The sequence below is a fragment of the Atractosteus spatula genome, chromosome 11 (assembly GCF_055471065.1).
Source record: "Atractosteus spatula isolate fAtrSpa1 chromosome 11, fAtrSpa1.hap1, whole genome shotgun sequence".
In the NCBI taxonomy this organism is placed as follows: domain Eukaryota; kingdom Metazoa; phylum Chordata; class Actinopteri; order Semionotiformes; family Lepisosteidae; genus Atractosteus; species Atractosteus spatula.
Window position 1 is genome coordinate 10,108,889 of NC_142716.1, and position 20,932 is coordinate 10,129,820.

General features: G+C 33.8%; 1 protein-coding gene across 9 annotated transcripts in view; it reads right to left on the bottom strand.

The window, feature by feature from the left end:
* Nucleotides 1-275: 275 nt before the first annotated feature.
* col11a1a (collagen, type XI, alpha 1a) overlaps nucleotides 276-20,932 on the bottom strand; it is a 106,530-nt gene continuing 85,873 nt past the window's right edge. For 7 of the 9 annotated variants that reach the window (XM_088927946.1, XM_088927943.1, XM_088927949.1 and 4 more), the window contains 21 exons: nucleotides 20,388-20,441; nucleotides 20,164-20,217; nucleotides 20,009-20,062; nucleotides 18,865-18,918; nucleotides 17,699-17,806; nucleotides 16,295-16,348; nucleotides 16,007-16,060; nucleotides 13,907-13,960; nucleotides 9,290-9,343; nucleotides 8,196-8,303; nucleotides 7,803-7,856; nucleotides 7,642-7,695; nucleotides 7,093-7,200; nucleotides 6,388-6,441; nucleotides 6,258-6,293; nucleotides 6,099-6,152; nucleotides 5,588-5,837; nucleotides 4,941-5,053; nucleotides 3,664-3,732; nucleotides 2,478-2,711; nucleotides 276-2,068 (listed from right to left, as the gene is read on the bottom strand). In XM_088927946.1, the coding sequence (XP_088784072.1) occupies nucleotides 1,922-2,068; nucleotides 2,478-2,711; nucleotides 3,664-3,732; nucleotides 4,941-5,053; nucleotides 5,588-5,837; nucleotides 6,099-6,152; nucleotides 6,258-6,293; nucleotides 6,388-6,441; nucleotides 7,093-7,200; nucleotides 7,642-7,695; nucleotides 7,803-7,856; nucleotides 8,196-8,303; nucleotides 9,290-9,343; nucleotides 13,907-13,960; nucleotides 16,007-16,060; nucleotides 16,295-16,348; nucleotides 17,699-17,806; nucleotides 18,865-18,918; nucleotides 20,009-20,062; nucleotides 20,164-20,217; nucleotides 20,388-20,441 (1,821 nt within the window). In that variant the 3' untranslated portion in view covers nucleotides 276-1,921. The remainder of the gene's footprint in view (nucleotides 2,069-2,477; nucleotides 2,712-3,663; nucleotides 3,733-4,940; nucleotides 5,054-5,587; nucleotides 5,838-6,098; nucleotides 6,153-6,257; nucleotides 6,294-6,387; nucleotides 6,442-7,092; nucleotides 7,201-7,641; nucleotides 7,696-7,802; nucleotides 7,857-8,195; nucleotides 8,304-9,289; nucleotides 9,344-13,906; nucleotides 13,961-16,006; nucleotides 16,061-16,294; nucleotides 16,349-17,698; nucleotides 17,807-18,864; nucleotides 18,919-20,008; nucleotides 20,063-20,163; nucleotides 20,218-20,387; nucleotides 20,442-20,932) is intronic. The other 2 variants (XM_088927951.1, XM_088927950.1) reach the window with 1 other exon arrangement.

Here is a 20,932-nt window from a genome sequence, read left to right on the forward strand (position 1 = left end):
ATGAATTGTAGGTATACAGTTGGATAGATCAAATTTAAACATAATAGATAAAAATCAAAGACAGAAATAAGCTTCACTTACCTTGAGATTTCCATTAATTAATCCTTCCAAAGGGGGAAAAGAAATCCTTAAACATATTAACTTTTGTAAAAGAAATGTAGTTAGCATACTGTATTTCATTTCATATATGAAAAACTGAGTAAACAGAAATTTTAACAGCGTAACAAAGGCAAATATGTAACTATGAAAAGATGAAAGAATAAACTAGGTTGTCAAGACTTGATCTTTATTGATGAAGTTTGTATATTTTTCTTTGATGCTGACAGATACAAACTTTGGTCTGAAAATAAAATGAAATGCATATCCATAAGGTGTTCTTTTTTACTTATTTTACACACATTAAGCCAGACAATTATTACAAATTAAATAATACTGGCAAGCCAATGTATTGTGGTTCCAGCTTAATCCAATTAATTTAACAACTCATAAAGCAAAAGTTACCAAACATTTATTTCAAGTCTTACATATATTATGGAAAAAAATTACAAAGGGAATTCTCAAGAGTTAAAAAATGTTTCTACTGCCAGTTTCTACCAATAGATTACTCAGAGGGAAATACCAAACCAGCTTTAAATTAAACAGATCTTGACTAGGCTGATCTGGGTCAAATAAAGAAAGCTCTGAACGTAGCAGTCCCCTTATGTGTTGCTTTGCAACTAGGTAGAATCACATGACCTAGACATATTACGTCATCGATATTCTCAATTTGAAGTGCAAGAAAATTTATTGCTAACAGATCAATGGACAGGTACTACAAAAAAAGTTAATTAAAGATATTCTATTGTACAGATTTTTTTTTACAAAATATGTAAGCAAACAATGCACACATTCAATTGTTTTGTTGTTTAGAATCCAGTTTTAATATTTTAAATGAACCAAGAAAAGCACATTAAAACAGTCTTATTTTAGATACAAAAATGGGTTTCCTAGAAGGCTATTTATTGCATTCACAAAATATCTGAACAAGAGATGTCTAACAAATAAGCACCCTTATTCTCTGAAAAAATCCCCACCCCAAATATATAAACTTAATTGTTTAACCAAGGTATATACAGCGTATAACAGCCTTGAATTTTCATGATTATCTAGAAAGTTTGAGGTATAGCACCAAAAATTGGAAATAAAAAATGAATGCCTTGAATGCTTAAAAGAAGCACAAGAAACAATGTTAGTGAAGAAGTTGCTTTGAGTGTGCAGGTGAAGGCTTTCCAGTTGTGTCACCTGAGGTCTTGAAGACGACTTTCTGGAGCTCTTTTTATGGTCAATATATACAATGGGAATACATTGTAATTCGAAATGGGGAATTGTTTGACTGAAAATGCTCATTTTATTTGCTTCATATCAGTTACACAGTATTCATTGACAACATATTATTTTTTAACTTATATATTTTTTCATAACGAACTTTAAAATTAAGAGCCAGATGCGAGGCAGACACACATGCAAGTTTTGAAAATGGATTCGGAAATAACAGTATTGTACAAAAGCATAATTACAGTTTATTAAAATACACCTTCTTAGCACCTCATTGTTGGATTTGAATGAGCACCATTGTGGTCATCTTGTACAGCACCAAAGGAATCCAGAAAGGAGGTCACTTCACTGCACAGCATACCCCCTTATGTTGTTGCCTGTGCACCATTCTCTGTCACGGCATCAAATGTCCTTCTCGATTTTCCATAACAGGTTTAAGTCATGTGATTCTGGCCCTACAAGGGCAACAAGTATTTTCTAGATAATACATACATACACGGCAAAACATATTCTCTACACCGTTCTTATTCAAAACTTGCATGTGGCATGAAGTGGGATGGTGGTACCAGGTCATAGCTTGCTTGTTGATCTGCCCTTTGCCCAGAGTTTAACCAAGGAAACAGACAGAACCAACTTCAAATCCAAATTTCTGGTTTGGATCCCCAAAGTCATTGAACATCACGTCAATGATTGGCACCTGATCAATTTTCGGAGTGTTGATCTCCAACACAGTCTTTTCAATGCCTTTCCTCATCTGCGAAAAAAGGAAGGAAATATTTTAGGTCTCTTACTGGGTTCACATGCTCCTGTGCAACACTGTCATAGCTACAGTATACACAGATAATTCAACAATTGGGGTAGCAGATCAGGGGGGCAAGTCTTTGCAACATTGTTGACCATTGATATAATAGTCTGCAAAGGTACAAACAAGAATATTTTGCATTTTGTATTTGATAAAGATTAAGGTGATTAAGATTTGTATAATGCACTGTACCATGCAAACTGGGAAAACACACAACTCCCATTATAGTGACTTCCTACAACAATGCTACAAAGACACGAAGACAAGATAGGTTGCTTTGTTTAACAGAAAATCACATTTTCAGCTTCTTTTCAATTTGGTTCATCACAATTATGTAATAATATTAATGAAATACACTTACTGCACAACCGTCATAGAGGGCTTTGATGTATACGTTGTTGTCACTAGACATCTCCTCATCATTTGATCCAAGGAACCTGAGAGCCTTGTCATAGCTGTCAGTTGTCACATCGTGCCAGGCCACAGACTGTTGACAATTGTAAGTGAAATTCTGTCTGGCTGAGGCACTCAGTAGTTTCAGGAATGTCATCTGAACCATGTTTATTTGACTGCCTTCAAGGTCCACATATGAGAGCTGTTAGAAAATAACAAGCAAGATGATAACACTTTGATTAAAAAAAACAGAATATTGTAAAAGAAAAATCTGAGTATCAATGTGATTGAATTAAAAGTAACGCAAAACAGTTCATATATACAGTAGTACTTACAGAAAGTAGGATAAAACTAACAAACTCTAGGCCTGCCAATAATACTCCACAATACCCCCTTTTAAATTGACTGTCAACCATATTCAGCAAAGCACCACACATTTGTTAACGATATACAGCTTCTATATGGAATTTGAATAAATCAATAAATCTACGCAATAAATTCCGAATTTCATTATGAAAAAGTATTTACCAATTCTTTTGTGTAATCAGGCAAACATGTACTGTACCCTTCTCACACAATACACAAACACAACAGGGCACAGAACACATGCTCAGTCACTGAAACAAAAGATTACTGTAAGTATAATTTGTCAGGGGAACTGGTTATTTTTTGCAAAAGGAATTTGTGTGTGGCAGTTCATAAATATATTATTTCTTTAAATTATCTGCAAAGAGCTTAATTGTTTTTTCATTTCCCTTTCCTCTTGTGGGGATGAGAAACAGTTGTTTAGCACAACATTATGCATTTTTAAAAAGGACATTTAAAAGCATAATCATCAACACAAAATAACAGTTTAATGTAGTAATAAGTTAGGCAAAACAATGCACCAAACTCCTATTATATGTTGTTACCTCCACAACTTTCACCAGTCTGTTTCAGTGTCTACTGGTTCATCTTTTGTTTATCTATGAAATGGTTCTATTTATGTCTTAAGATGTCTTAAAAGGTACTAATGGCTTATAATACACAATGAACACTGAAGTAGACCAGGCACCAAAGAAATCTTTTAGTGGCTAGCTTTTATACAGTATTAAAGCAAATACTGAAAGCTCACTAAGGACAAACATAATGGAAAAGGGTCTAAATATACTTACTATTTGACCACGCTTAAATTCACTGAACCAAGTTCCTGGAGACTCCTTGGCCCAAGAAGATAGCCTAACCTGTTATACACAACCAATAAGATAGCTGTAAGGATCTAAACAAATAACATCTTCTTAAAATCAAATTGTATTGTAAAGCTTTTAAAACGATATACAGTACAACAGCTTATTTACTAATTCAAAGAAATATGTTGATGATACATATTTTGAAGAATTTGTAAAATAAAAATATAAAAAAGTCAATAAAAACCACAGATTTGCATTTCAGGGAAAGGTTTTAAATGATTTGGCAAAAGAGACTAAATGTTTTGTGAACGTTTTTGGATTTTAGCCAGCAATATATTGAATTTAGTGCATAAAACAGTAAGCAACTACTGTATACTGTAATTTGTAGGAAGAATTAGCTGTTTTTATTTTTCATAATTTAGGATAAAGATGCTTGTGTGTTTCATATGGGAAAAACATGCATTTAGAAATTAATATTGTCCTGTTAGGACACAGATGTTGCTATGGCTTATATATATTTAAACAGATATGAATTTAGATTAAATATTAATCTTCAATAGGATCCACAGATAGTTTAACCCATCTTTGAAAACTAATTCTGTCTGTTCTAACAACATTTTTTTGTCCTTTCTGCTATTAGCCGGATGTGAAATCTATGAGGTTGAGGCAAAAAGATCAGATGCTTGGTTCAGCAGCAGTAAATCAATGTTGTGATGATTAATGGATCAAAAATTAATTTATATTCAAATCAGAAAAATATTAGAAGTATTGAAAATCTAATACTAGGAAGAGTTATAAAATGCCACAAGGTTATTCATCCGTTTTACTTAAAAAGTGAATAGTTAACTTGATTTTAAAATTCCATATCACCCCCAGTAAAAAAAAAAATATTAATCAATTAAGTTGAACATCTTACATCTATTCGTGTGATTAGAATTACTATGTAATTGCCCTCTTTCAAAAAGAGATCACACGGGGTAAGGTAGATTATTTTAACACCTGTCAGGGTGATTTGATCTGTTAATAAATTAGGTTTTGGTATGAGATCCAAATAGAAAAAAAATAATTGAAAAGTGTAAAAAAGAAACCTTTTTAACAGAGATCAAATCTTTTCTTTTTTTCTTTTTCTCAAAAATGATAATTCCATTGTATTTTACTAAATCTGTTTTATCTTTAGTAAATTCACCATTTTTTTCTAGAGTCCTTACTTTGATTCAGAACAATAAAGGACCTATGTACTGTATTAAATGGGTTTCACTCACTCCCACAGACTTCTTGTCTGGGTAGATACAGGTCTCACCACCAGCAGTGAAGTTGCAGTACACTTTAAATGAATCGCCAGAGCAGCCCTGGTTAGGGTCAATCCAGTATTCACCTGACAATTATATCAACAATGTTAGACTATTATTAGATTGACAACAAGAATAGTGCTTGAACATACTACTAGAAATCTGTTTTGATATTTCTATCTCCCTCTCTCTCAATGTCTCTTTAATAGATACTTTTATGTTAAGGTAGTAGTTTGCAGGAATAATAAAACTATAATCTTTACAAAATATGCAAGTGCCTGATTCAAAACTTGATTACCCTATTAAGGGATATACTGTACAACAAAACATCTTAAGTGATTAGTGCACAGAGAACAATATTTTTTTAGGTAGTAAAAGCATTGAAAAAACAAACCTAACAGGTTCATAAAATCTAAATAGAGTGATGATTTGATTTAATATGCTATGATTTAATTAAAAAAGGTTTATTAATTTGACCATGATTGAATGCTAACATGATACTTTGTGTGGGAGAGTTTCTTATTCATCCTTCTACTGAAATCTAGATTCACAGCAAACTTAAGTTTAAGGAAGTATTTTGTCAGGCTATATGATCAATACGGTGTTCAGAGCTGCCTTACCATCTGAAAACTCGGGATGGCAAAGCTGCAGGTCTTTGCATGTTCTTGCTGGGTTGCTCTGTGTTCCCATGGGGTATTTCATGCGCTCAATGTCCTGTTTGAGATTATTGAGCGAGCCAAAGATCTCCTCCATGTCATCAGAGTAATCAAGGATGTTACCAGCTTCGTCAGCCTGGGCATCTTCGGAAGACCTTCTGGTCTTCTTTGGAGACTGGACTGGTAGAGGCTGGATAATCTCACCAGGGGGACCCTGAACAAAAACAAAACATTTTCTGGAATAAGACCAAAAGTTGTAAAGCCAACATTAAATATAGAGATGTACTGAAACCACATCCTTTCACCATTCTTCTTGTTCTTGTAGTGAAGAACTGTTACTTAGGTTTGAAACTATGGTTTTAAGGTTAAGTATTAGAAACGGATTAAAAGTTAATCAAATTGAACTCATTTAATTGAAACCTGTCTGGTACTTGCCCAGTGAGTAAAGAATTGTGGAATAAAATAATATACTTACAGGGGGACCAGGGGGACCTATCAGACCTGTGTCACCCTTCTGTCCAGCAGGACCCTAAACAGATGAAAAATTGTCAGAACAGGTTGTATTGATGAAAAACCTTTGTTGTAATATTGAGGCGTTAAGTGGTCTGAAAACTAAAGAACATATCTGACTCACAGTAGAACCTTTGGCACCCTTTGGACCTTGGGGACCCTATGATAAGAAAACACAAAGCAAGAGAGTTTAATTAATACCAAGTATGTGGAGATTTGCTTAACATTGAAATAATTAATGAAACTGAACTCACAGGCAGACCAGGAGGACCAGGAGGGCCAAGAGAGCCAGCAGGGCCACCGATACCCTAAAAAATAATCACATACACACAATTCAGCATCACCTATGGACATCCCCTTGGAAATTCACAGCAGCTGAATATAGAGGTGAGTCACTTCTCCCCTGAACATATTACTTTAGAATAACAATGCTAATTTGTGAAGTTTTCGAATATGAATACTTTATTGGGGTCAACCACATGTGATTTAATAATTCTGAAACATACAGTAATTACAGTTTGAGCTCTAATGCAACATTGAGATGAACAAGATGATTATGATGATAGCCATCCTGCTTTCAGAAACAGCATGGCAGGTTGCAAAATATACTCTAAATCTATTTGTTATAATGTAAATCTAATGGCCAAAGCCAATTTTAAAACACTTTGATTTCAGCACAGGTCAATCTTATTTTCCTTCTTTGTAGAGAAACTACAATATTAAAAGAAGATAAACTCTTCTGAGAAACTGCAAGCTTCAAAAGGTTTTGCAATAATTCAACAGGGAAATGATAGATGAACTGAAATTCTAATGTACCTCAGAATAATACAATCATTAACAGCATTATAGTTTTCCAGACTTAATGTACCTATTAAGGTCTGCTGCAGGCTTTTACTGCAAACCTCAAATTCAACACAATAAATGTAGCGAACAGGTGCAAATGCCAGAACTGCACTTACTGAATCACCCTTGGAACCAGGAGAACCTTCAGGGCCAGGCAATCCTCTATCTCCCTTTTCTCCTTGCTCACCAGGAGGCCCAATTAAACCAATCAGACCCGGGTGACCCTGGCAAAGGCAGATACAGACAGGGTAAATCACAAGAGGACTTGTGCAAAATGCCACAATACCAAAAAAGTGGTATACACAGGTAATTGCAAATTACGTCTCTGTAGAAGGTGAGATTAAAAATTATAATAAAAATCACAAAGGTCTTTGGTCTCAAAACTGTCATGTTTTTGTTGCCTTGCTGCTTTTATTACAGGGATAGAGTTTACGTGTTTTACCAAATGTTCATAAATGTCTAAAACGATCTTTTTGCAGTGCTTGTGCCAATACACTTACTGTATGCCTCTTGGTAACATTGCTAAGTATCCGTACTTACAGGCAGTTAAGACAAGTATCAGTTAGTTTGGAAAATTTATACTATATATAAGCACTCATAGATTGTTTTCTAAGCAATTTGTGACAACACTTATCTTCATTTTAGAATACTTGAAGGTCACTCACCTTTTCACCTTTAGTGCCAGGGTCACCTTTCAAGCCAGGAAGACCAGGTGGTCCCTAAACATTAAATAGATGCATTTAGCATATGCAGAGTGAAACACAAGGAATTTTAGTAACTGGGCTATTACTGTGTCAGCATTTCTTATGGATTTACAACCTCTTACCATAGGTCCTGGAGGGCCATCTTGTCCGGAAGCACCTGGGAGGCCTTGTTCACCCTGAAAATAATTAGATAGGTGTGTAAGCCAAGAATGTAAAGTCCTACCACATAAGAACTTTCACTGAGATATTTCTTTACTGTTTGTTTTACTTTACATTGTACATTTTGTACTGAAAAGCACCTCCTGACTGAAATTCACATCACACAAGAAGGGGAAAATTGAAAACCAAAACCGTATTATAGTAGATACAGTATTTGTTGATGTATTTGATAAATCATGTTTCTTTGTTTTCTTCAGTTAAAAATCAACTTTCCTTATCAGTATGGAACCTTGATTTGTTTACTGTAAATGCTTTGATTATAATTAAAGCACGAAAAGCAGTGTCGTTCTACTCACTACAGGGCCTGGAATACCACGGAGACCCTCTGGTCCAGGCTTTCCAGGAGGACCTTGTGGACCAACTGGTCCAGTTTTGCCTGGAGGTCCCTCAGCACCAGCTTCACCCTGTAATTAGATGCCAAACAAAACAACAGTTACCATCATTTGTTGATGTTATATACAGGACATGCATATATGATAGGATCATGTTGACTGTATTTTGATGAAAACTATCACATTATCATATAAATAGAGGGAAAGGAAGTCAGTCATTAATAAGAAAATAAAATGTGTCTACTAAGAACAGGACTGAAAACAATCTGTTTTCCTGCAAGTAGACAGAAGGTTACAGTATATCATCACTCATTGAACAGGAGTGATCAAAGGCAATAAAATAAACTCACATGGAACAATAGTAAGATCAAAAACTAAAAAGGGTTGAGACAGCTAGAATTAAATCAATCCATTATGATGAAAAATGCACAATGGCATTCATGCACATCACAATTAGCATGTATTTCATGTCAAGATAAGTGACAAAATGTATATAAGGGACTTATTTGTGCTGACATTGATTTTGGACCATGCTTCACCAACATGAGATATGCTTTTGTCTTTATCAAGGGATTTATTAAGCAAGAATTTCAATATGGCCAATGACACAGAAACAATGCAGTATTTATACTATATGAAATCCCTATAGGGCTATAATTTAGAATCCAATCTTCAGTAGGTCTGTTTGAATCACATTTTAGTACGGACTGCTGTCATTGATCATGGTTATTATATTAGCAAGAGACAATCTCACAATGGGAATAATTTGCTAACACTTTTTTATTGACTTAAAAACTACATTTGTGAACTTATATGTGCAGAGAAAGCACTACAAAATGTAGCACTCATGCTAAAAATGTTATACAGTATACTGTATAAAAATGAAACAATGTACTGAGTCCAATAATGGGCAGCTAAAAGTAGTTTAGCCTGCAGATCAATCTTGAAAAACTTCGGTGTCGTTTGAACACTTTAAATGACAAAGTCATGCTTTAATCACTGAAGTAAGTGCTTATTGATCCTGGAGTTCAATCTGATTGATTCTGGAGTCATGATACCTTTGCCCCCTTTTCTCCTTGTCTGCCTTCAGCACCAGCAGCTCCTGGAGGACCCTTGGGTAGGCAAGAAAAAAAACAACAAATTCTTTAGCTTGGTCTGTTACCATGTAAACACATTGTGTTATATGCCAACAAGACAAGAAACAGGGTATGTGATCAAGTTCTTGGGGTATGATATTACATAAAGGCAGAGACATAAAAGTAAAGGATATTACTTTTTGTAATAATTGTAATAATTTTGTATTAATTTGTAGTAATTTATGTACATACAGTGGAAACCTAATGCATTATATAATGGACTGCAGTATTAAAATAATTTTACTATGATTGCTTTCTCAATAGATCATTTACAACACAAAGCAGTACACATATTTATACTCATCTTCTAAGCTGAGTAAAAATGTATTCCAAAATAGGAAAATACTTTTAATTCTTATTTTAATTTTAACAGCAGCTTGGCACTTACACATGGGTTTTGTGTACCTACCACTATCTTTTGCATGATTACAGCCTCCAGAGAAAGAGTAACACAAAGGTTTATGAGGTCAGATGTAACTATAGGCCCTTGACTTATTTTATGATTTTCCAGGTCATTAGTTTCCCCTAACAAACATTCCTTTGAACTGAAAGAGGAATCATTATATCACCATGGAATGGAAAATGTTATACATCAAACTGTTTTGTAATCCCCAGAAAAAAAAAGATAATTAAGAAACCTGCTCAGTTTTAATTGGTTATTATATCTGTGGGAAACTGAATGGAAAAGATTATTTTTAAGTTTCTTGATTCTGATCTGCAGTAGAAAAATTCAGCTGAAACATTTTGCACATAATATACGCATAAAGCAATGCTTATCATTATCATGAACAGAGAGGCGCATTCTACAATCCTCACAGCTCATGTCAGTGTTGTCCTTTATATCAGGAAAAAAAAAACCTTCACAATTCTGAATGAATTCTGAGACAATGCATTATATAAATTATAACAGCATTTTATCATCAAACACATTGTCTGAATATTAATACAAACATTTCTATTTGAAATGTATTACAAGAGGTTGTGATTTACAAAATGTATCTTTGAATGCAACAATCTGTATTATATATTTGTAACATGAGTAATACAATATCAATATTGATTAAGAAGCCTAAAATACCTAAACACTTTATCTAATGATTACAAATAAAACAGACATGGTAAATAGTCCTAAGACTAGCTCCCTAGAGTTTGAAGGCTGAAGAATTTCAAAATCATTTCAAATAGCTGTAAGCAAAAGGCTGACATAGCAAAAGTTTACCTTAAATGCAAAACAACTGCTTAACTGTTTATTATAGATTCTCAGGAGGAAATAACCTGAGACTGAAAGAAATTATTCTAACATTCCAAGGCTTTAAACTCCTTATGATGAAAAAGCGTTTTTTAAGCTTATTCCTTAGGTCATTAATAACTGGAACGTCTGATATGATACATTTAATATTTATATTGTTCAGGTTATCAAGCATTTGATAATGAAAAATGCTAATTCCTTTGACTCAGATAACATATACTGTAGTAGACTTCATCACTTTCAATATTATAAATGTAAAGTGAATGAAACCTAGGAGCTTATAACCTATTATGAATTTAATTTGTTTTTTTGGCTTCTACTTATCAAATATTTTATATGCACACACATACACTGAGCATGAAAATATATGTATTATTTATGTATGTATCGTTTTAGAACAATACATATTTTGTAAATGTTTTGGGCATTATTTTGATTATTCATGACTGACAGTGCAAGACCTGCCTAACTTTGCACTAATTCATTTTATTAGTGAGAGAGGTGATTGCACACAGGTGATTAGATTAATTTAAGTTGTTGAAGGTCAAGTTTGGTGAAAATAAAAAAAAAACAAAAAAACAATATGTCCTGCTTATCAAAAGAATGTGTCAGTTACAATATGTAAATGTGACATGTATGTCCTGAAGACCCTATTTGCCAGACATGAACCCCCAACTGACGGATGACCTGGGATAATGTCGGGATACAGAGACCAGAGAACAAGTACATGCTTCTTCAGGACCTGGGCAAAAAATAGGGAATAATCCCACAAGACAACATATGTAACCTGCAATCTACAATGGTAGCCACACACTGTAGGCCTGTGACTTTCACAGAAAAACCCTGTTAGTCATTCCTATTGATTACAAATGTTAACCAGGGCATTTACTGCACCATGTACTGTATGTTCAATAACAAATGAGTGTACCTGCAACAAAAATAGACATTTTTCTATAAATAGTTTTCTGTTCTTTTAAAGTTATAAGAGGTACATTTTTACAATGTTCAGCATACATACATAAAGATGATGTTTTAATTAATAAATGTATTAATTTATGGAATTTTAATTTCAAATTAAGCTTGATAAAACCTTTATATATGCTGGGTGCAAAACTGAATAAAAATAACATATACTATAAGTAAAAAAAATTTAGAGGACAGAAAGCCAATTCTGGTGCCAGAAGTTTACTCATTTCACCTCTTTGGTCAAGCAGTTTATAGCTAACCTGACTGTGAAATAACACTTTATCACCTTAAATGAGACATGTCATAAAACTTATTTTTTTTCTGAAAAAGTGTTTCCTATAGATGAGGCTTTAAGGATCATGTCTCAAGGTGCATGTACTGAAAATGACAACTTCATTTCCCTTTTTCTTTGCTAGAAATTGCATTATTCCATTGTTTTTACATTGCTGCCATTCAACTAACTTAGATCAATATTCTATTGGGAAGCTATCTCCATATGTCATCCTAAGCACTGTTCTACTTGAGTGAAGTAAATGAGTTTGGGACCAACTCTTTGTCTTTTTAGTGCATTTTCAATTTCACACATAGATTTAATATCAGCACTCCCTTCATTCCATGCAGGCTTTGAGATATTTTTATTTCCATTTAGCAGTAGTTCAATACAATGACCCTATTAAATCACCACTGCCATTTTCATCCAGAGTGACAGTGAAAGAGTATCAGGTCTGTATGGTTAAAGGCTGATTAAAAACATACACTATGTATCAAACACATTTGGTCTGACATAAGATGCATTTTTTAGCCCCTATTTCACATGTGAGATTCAAACTAAATTTAAGGTATGAAATCATTGCCTATTACAATTTTATACAACACAAGTAAAGGAGTATATTAGTTTACATGGACAGGGAGAGTTGGCACTGCCCTCTTTCAGTACAGTAAGTATATTTATTTTCTTTTAAAATTACAATAAAATCTGGAAGACTATTGGTAGTGCATTCAATACATACTGTAGATCAGATACACTGATTATAATGAATGATTATGTAAAAATAATCCCCCAAAAAACTTTCAACTATTGATACTGTTATTTAGGCATACATCTTATCTGTCTTTTCATTTCTACACAAAGTATAGATTGCTACAGAAGCCGTTGCTGCGGTAACAAACTGCACCTTCAGAACGAATAAAGCAAATAATGCAAACTCTTACATTAAACATTTTAACACAGGGGTATAATAGTGTCTTTCAAAACTTTCTAATGCTGACTAATGACACAGTCCACCAAAAAAGAAATCACCTGCTCGCATCTGAAATCTGTGGCAACTCAGGAAACCAAGAAAAGGGCTGACGTTTTTGTGACATACAGTATGGAATTTAGGATGTTCCTTAACTTTCAGATGTTGCATGAAATTAAATCCTCAAAATATCATTTTTATGGCAGTTACTGATGTTGAATGCTATTGCAGACTTGAAGAACATCATTGTTTTGTAAGGTATGGTTGAAATAAAGTGGGGTCATATTTGACGATAGAGCTGGCAGACAAAATAAGTCATGTAAGGTCACACTAATTTTAATAATTAAAATCAAATGGAGGCAGAATGAAGGGGGAAATTCTCTAATAAAACATTTCAGCAAGTTAAATATTTGGAGGCTATTAAAGTCATCTCTTCCTGTACTTCTTTAGATCCCAGACAAAATCAAGGCCTAAATTATTTACAATAATTTAATATTTAAAGTCTGCTAATATTATCCAGATGAGCTCTGATTCATGCAAAATGGTATTCTGTATGTGAAAATATAAAATTCTTGATAAGGTCAAACAAATTACCCTCTTTTAAGGTTCTGTAGTATTCTGTCAATTATCATAGAATCTATTTAATTTTACTTTTAGTAAAATAAAAAGATGTTCCTTTTGGATTTTCAGTTTATGGAGTTATTATTCATCTAAACAGGCCAAGTAATAATGTGTTGCTATGGCATTATCATTAATTTATATGATCATTTATTTAAGAATGCACCCTTCATTGTGAGATGAGATCTTATTGCTCAATTAAAAACAAAAAAAATAATTTTACATGTTTATTCACAGAGTAGAAACTGCAACCCACAGAACAGCCAGTAGATATATTGCATATTTCCTGATTTGTATTATTTATTCTTAAAGAAAACTTAGAATAAAAACAACTTGTTCTGAAAATAAAATTGAAGGGACATAGGTCCATAATACCACTTTTAAATTGTGCATATTTTATGTTAAAAAAACAAGTGGAAAACTTAATGTGGTCTTAAATTCATCATCAGTAATGAGGATTAAACTCACTCTTTTGCCTGGAGGACCTGGTGGGCCAGCTTCCCCAGAAGGACCAGGAGGACCCTAAAAAAGAAAAAATAAGCTGTTGCATCTTCCAAAGTTCTTCGTTCAGTAGTTTGCCCAAGCCCTAATTAATGTGATGTAGAGGCAGAAATAGAGATTTGTTTGCAGGCATAACTCCCCAATATACAGCAGGAATGGCAGCCTGACCATAAGTACAAGACCTTCCCGTTTTGGAAGGAATAAACCAGAGAGCTATTGTAAGGGTGATGGGGTGGGGGGAGCCATGTAACAGAACATACTGTACCTGAGTGGAAGCTCTGGAGGCAAGATATTAATATCAAGGAGAGTGAAAGTCGGTGAGATTAGGGTTTGTCCTTCTCCCAGACAATCATTTAAACTTCATGAAGGGCAGTCACTAATCAATCGAGACCCAGTTAAATCATAATATGAAATAAAAGAGCTCAAAAGACTCAAAAGACTTTTGATTTAATGATCATAAAGGCTCATTAAGCCATCCCTCATTAAGCCATTTCTTGAATGTTTCCAAGGAATTAACATTAACTGCATGAATAGGAGCTTTATTCTGGATTCTTTGAATTTGCAATTAATTTGAAAAATGCTTAGAATTTGTAAATGTTATTTTAAATATTATCTTGGTGATCATGCTTAAGTATACGACAATGATGTTTCCATTTGTCACTTCGTGTAATGCAATGACAATCTTTAACCAACCCTGTAGGCCCTCAGTCCCAGAACTTCCTACATAGCATTTTGTATTTGGTTCTGATACAGGATGATTACTTTAGTGAGTGAAACAATGCTTAGATATTGCTCACATACAACAGCAACGCAAACTCTATAAACAACAATTACAAATATATGATGTATGAAACCATCTTATGTTATCTAAACTAACAGTTATATTATCTTATATTACACTTTTATTTTCTTCTAGAAGAGGCAATCTTTAGAGTGGGGCTTATTAAAACTTTTTTTGGTGACCCTAGTATATGACATTTCAAATCTAAACAGACTTTCAATTGCTTAATTGAACAAATAATCTTTGTTAATTGGACCTTTAGAGTCGTCTTCCTTTCCAATTAAGATTGTGTTTTGAATTACTTCAGTTTCACTACTGAAAACAATTCAAAAAGGTCTAGTTGATAAACTAAAAGTGAAATCATGCGTTCAAATACAAAATCTAGAGCTCAGCTAGAAGAAAATCAATAGATACAAAGGTCACAAGGACCTGTATTGTGAAGTACTTGGCAGTAACAAACACTCTGCCAACTAATACAGCTAAAATATACTGTTAAAAGTATTTGGTAAAAAAAACATTAATACAGTTTGAAATGTCCACTACCCCATTTAATAACAAAATAAGGCTGCAGAAATTCCTTTCACGGAATATGTTATTTAAGGAAATACAGTGCACTTTTCAAATTTAAATCTAAAATTATCTGTAAGATACTGTGTTTTCAAGAGATAATTGTATAATTACTGTACATTAAGCTGTGTGGATTTAGCAAAAATCCAGTGAATTCAATTGTCATGGAACTTCATAGAACTTTCATAAAACTAGACATTTGTGAATGGGAAATCTTTAGCCAGTGATTACAAAAGCATTTTCCATTTTTAAAGTTTGACTTTATAGTCCACTGAGCCATTAAAAAAGAGACATTGTATTACACTACAAACTACATTACACTACAAAAGGTAAGGAGCTACAAATCTTTGTTACAATAATACAATTTTAAAAACATACATAAGATTTATGGTTTATAAATCAGATTTATAATAACAATTTTAGTCAGAATTTAAAGTAAATTTAAAATAATATTTTTCATCAGATGTATAATTTATATCCAAAGACTATGATATATTGCAGTAGCATTTTTTAAAAGTTCTGTTTAATATCTATAATTCATATATCCAAAAAGAATAATATGCAGTATATGCTATATACTGACAGAGAATAGACACAGTTTCTCAAATACTTTTCCTTCTTTCACAAAATTATACTTTTATAGTCAAAACAAAGAGAATCTCAAGGAATAGGTATATTTATTTAATATTTTGCAGTATTAAAACAGAAAAAAAACTTACAGGTTGACCAGCTTCACCATCTTCTCCCTTATCTCCTGAAGTACCGTCTTGCCCCTGAAATTATGAATAAATAATAATTCCTAGAATTAATCAATCACTTCTTTGTCAAGTTAAATCTTAAATTACTATAGACATGCACAAAATGACATTTTCTGTGAACTGTATTATAAATATTTTAAAACAATAAGCAGAAGGATTATTTGCTACAGATTTTGTCTTCTGGGCTGCAGCTTTCCCAAAGCAATCAGAAGACTGGAAAACTACTTATAGGATCTATTTGGTACTTACAGCAACACCGGGCTCACCAGGAGGACCAGGGTCTCCAGGGAACCCAACTGGGCCCTAAATAAAAAAGAAAAATCAATTTGCAATCATTAATACACACAAAATGCAGAAATCCTTGATGGTTTCATGGTACTGTATGTGAATGTGGAATTGTATGTAGATGTGGAAAATAGTAATTTTGTAAATACTGTACCTATGATGTGAAATCCTTCATGTTTTCAAGTGGTTTAACTTTTTCTAGATGCTATGGGATTCAATTGTTCAGATGATTTAGTGGCATTGTAAACTTTCAGAAAACAATGAATGTTTCTGCTTCATTAGAATACACAGCAGATTCGGGATACAGTGCACTGTCCAGTGCTGAATTTAAGAGCATATAGTAAAAGGTTTAACTTTTTGCCAGAAAAATGTAGTAATAAAGTTGCCTTCCATAAGGTGTTAATACTGCACCAGGCTAGTTTCTACTGGTCCTGTTAAATGCCCAGAAAGCATGCACAATTTCCATAAACAAAAGCAGAACAAATTCTAGATTTCATTTGGTTTTGTTAGGAATGGACAAATTCCTCATCCAACCTGTCCAAGTATGTGGCAGAGTTTCTGAATGTCTAAGACTGGGCCACCTAAATTTAAATTCTGACAAAGTTCAACCAGGTATTTTACCATTTATACTTCAACACCAACACATTAAAAGTTTTCCTCCTTTTGAATTTGTCCTGAGTGGTGAATATAAACTTAGTGTTACAGTTGTAATATCTTCTTGTGGTTTGTGTAGCAATGTATCTTGATTTACACCCTGGGTCTGTCAAAGGATGCCTTCATATACAGTGAGGTCAGGGATATATTGTACATTAAAACTGGCAGTAAGAGGCAGTACTGATAGTCAAGGGTCAGTGTGAAAATTACCAACTGTAAAGAGGAAAAAACACTAATGTTAGGGTAGATTGGTAAAGGGAATTGAGGGAATAAGGCTGCTCTTTTCTAAATTTAGTCACAAAACAGAAATGAGACCAGATTCAACAAATAATGTCTCTGTAAAAGTAATATAAATGAATCTGTACTGAATATAGATCTTGGGGATAAGTCTTGGTGCCCAATTAAAACGTTCATGAATTTGTTCTTCTTCACATAGAGACCAATGTTCCCTAGAAACAGGTGGCAGTTTCTTTGGAAAATAAGACTTTCAAAATCTCCAAAGCCATAACCATATTACAAGTAATAGAATAATTTACCTATACTATTCTAGTTTACATTGGAGGATACCCATAAGTGAGCCTACAAGGCTTACTCTTGGTTTTTAAAAGAAGTTTTATTGGCATTAGGGACCAGAGACTCTGATTGAATAGTGTGTTCCAGATTCACGAGTAGAATAATGAAATTGCTGTCCACTGCTACAGGAGGATAACTTACAGGGTTACCCTTGGGTCCATCATCTCCCGGAGGTCCCTTGACGCCAGGAGGACCAGCAGCACCGGGTGGTCCAGCCTCTCCCTTTTCTCCTCTTTCTCCTTTTGGACCCTGTAAATGCCATCATAATAATGAACACCAAAGTGCTCTCTGCTCATAACCTTACATTACATTACAGACTAGAAAGGATAACAAAAGCGCAATTGAGCAGTAGAACCAGCATGACTCTATTTTACTCTAAGATACTCCTTTAAACATCTATAAATACAAGAGCTGATAAAGGTTATTAATAAAAGATAGCACTTTATCGTTCAATTTTCATACATTTTAATGGAATATGCACAAATATAAATTATTTTTACAATACTTTATAAGTCAATCAAAAATATAAACAGCAGTCCGTTTCTAGAATTGTCTCCTGATGGTCATTGTTTGTCAAATTCAAATAAATATTCCACAACATTGACTATCATTGCAACTGGAAGACAACCAGGTCTTTAACATCAAACCACAGCAATGTGTACTTCATTAATATTGAATACCCATCGGACATTCATCATTATCAATGTCTGCTTAATCATTCCATTAAGGGAGTTATCTTTTTAGTCAATGGTTAAGCTGTTCATTTTCAATCACTTGTGGAGACATTGTGCATCCATCAGTCAGTCCAAATAATAAGCTTTAAGCAGACAGCACATTGACATAAAGTGATGCATGGGTTTACAAATTCCTGAAAGAAGTCATACCTACTGTATACTTAGACTACTCCAGACCAGGCACAGACTTTTAAAGCAAACAAGAAGCAGTGTGTTTTGAATGTGAAGGATGAAAATGAAAAAAAAAAACGTGCAAATATTTTCTCTTTTGATACTAAAACCTTTTGGTATTACTATAATATTAAAACTGCATAGCAGCTACTTATAGTATAAGCTCTATTTTTAAATTGGCTGCATCAATTGTCTATTTGTTTAATTGCAATGTCTGCAAACAAGCTTCCAGTTATGCTTGCTTAAGGATGGCTGAAGTAGTTTAATTAGGAGGACTGGTGTTCTTACATAGTTGTCAAGTGCTGTCAAGGAATACCTCACTGCAGTGCATGAAGAATCGAGAGGAATGGTTAACTGGCAATTTTCAAATGAATAATTACTAGAAAAAAAGACACCATTTACCCCAGTGCCAGGTTCTCCTGGAGGGCCTGGGTTGCCAGCTTCTCCATGTTCACCCTATTGAAGAAAAAAATAAAAATATTGCATTTTAATATTGCTTACAACAAGTGCCATACTGCAGGAGGCAATTATAAAGCGAGCCATACAACCTTACATACATAAAGCTGAAAGAATTAAACAACAAAAAGCAAATTTTCTGAAATTCTTTTATGCACTTATGAACTATGGAACCCCTACCCTACTCACCAGACTCATCCTCTGTACAATGCAGTAAAAGAGTCATCTGCTGAACTCAGACATATTGGTGCTGGTTCTTTTAATTGACTTGTTAATCATAGCATTACACACACAACACCTGCTGCATGATGTCATTTGAATATTTAACACAGAACATTGATTAAACATGATTCAGTGTTGATTTCCACACTGGAGGCATACTTTTAATTTTTTTTTTACCAAATAATATTGAATCACATACTTGCCCACAAAGATTTTTCTCGATCCTAAATCTACCCTGAGGTACTGTATGTTTTGAGCTCAGACATTAGAAATGCAGAGTTAATTTGCCAGCACAACAAGAATTCTGTGGGTACTTAACATTGCTTATACAGTATAGTGAAATGTTTTAAATAATTTTTAAATCCTGGGGACTGGGACACCATGTACTAATCATCATGTATATTTAAAAAGACAGACTTGCACATTACTATTGATATTACTGTCAAAATTAAAAGTAAAGCCTATACTTCTTTTCAGTGAGTCCAAAGTGGCAATCTACCTCTGTATTTCATACAGTACTGTATCTTTACAATATGTGAACCCAGACGTATAACACTGAGTATTGATAGTCCGGAAGTTTGTCAAATAGCAGCATTGGAGAATAGTAGTATTAAGACTGTTATAACATAGGAACTAATAACATTTGGGCTCAGACTCAAACATAACCCTCCAGATGTAATTAATGGCTTCTACTACATTTTTGAAAAAATGGACAAGATAAGTCTGAAAGCATGGTGTCACTCTGAAGTCTATTAAAGTTGAGTTGTCATGGCAAAGCAGAGTCGTCACGAAGTTGTCATTTATCATAACAGGTGGAGGCCAAAGCTTTATAAGGACAAAAAAGTGAATGAACGGTATCAGTTCTCACCTTTTCACCAACAGCTCCAGGAGAACCTAATGCACCCGGTGGACCTTGTGGCCCCTGTGTAAGAGGAGGAGAGTTGAAAATGGAGTGAAAATGACAAAAATAAAAGAAATGCTAATGCAAACAAGGTCTTGCAATGGGAAATATGTGCTTCTTACATCAGCTCCATTAGGACCCTGAGGACCTCTTGGGCCTGGAGGACCAGGTGGACCCTGTTGAGAGAAAAGCATGTTGTTTACTTTTATCTTCAGGTAGTGTTAGCAGTCCTAATAGACATGTTTATCAACTGACAGTAGACATGATGGATTTTAAGTTACCAGCTGGACTAATTTAAATAAATAGAATCCTTGTTTTGTATTTATAGTTAAAGAAAACCACTCACCATTGGCCCAACATCTCCGTTTTCTCCCTTCTCGCCTGGGGGCCCAGGAAGACCCTGAAATACAAAAATGCAATGGCTATGTATTTCTGGCCAATGTTGACTTGTAACTAGTGCTGATGATGACTTTTGAATTGGGGATTAATTTTGCACTCCATTGGTAGTGGAACAGCCTTAGATAAATAGAAATAGGCTGTTTTTAGGCTTGCATCTTTGAGCCCCGTTGAATATCTCTTTTTAGATGTTTTTACATACTTAAATATACAAGACATACAGGAACTTAAATATATATGTATTTGTTAAAGAAAAATATTAAATTGTTACATTGTTACAATTCACTAATCCTGTGTGGCAAAAGCTTATGTGTGCATCTGTTTTAATTTAATTCAAATTTATCAATACACCTCTTGAAATTTACTAAGCATTTGCCTGGGTTTAAGGGTAATTTTAGGCAAAACAAGTCATCAGAGCACAACTTTTCCCAACTTGATCATTCATTAATGTTACTTGCATACATGTTAAGAACATGAGCAACAATTTGCCCGTTT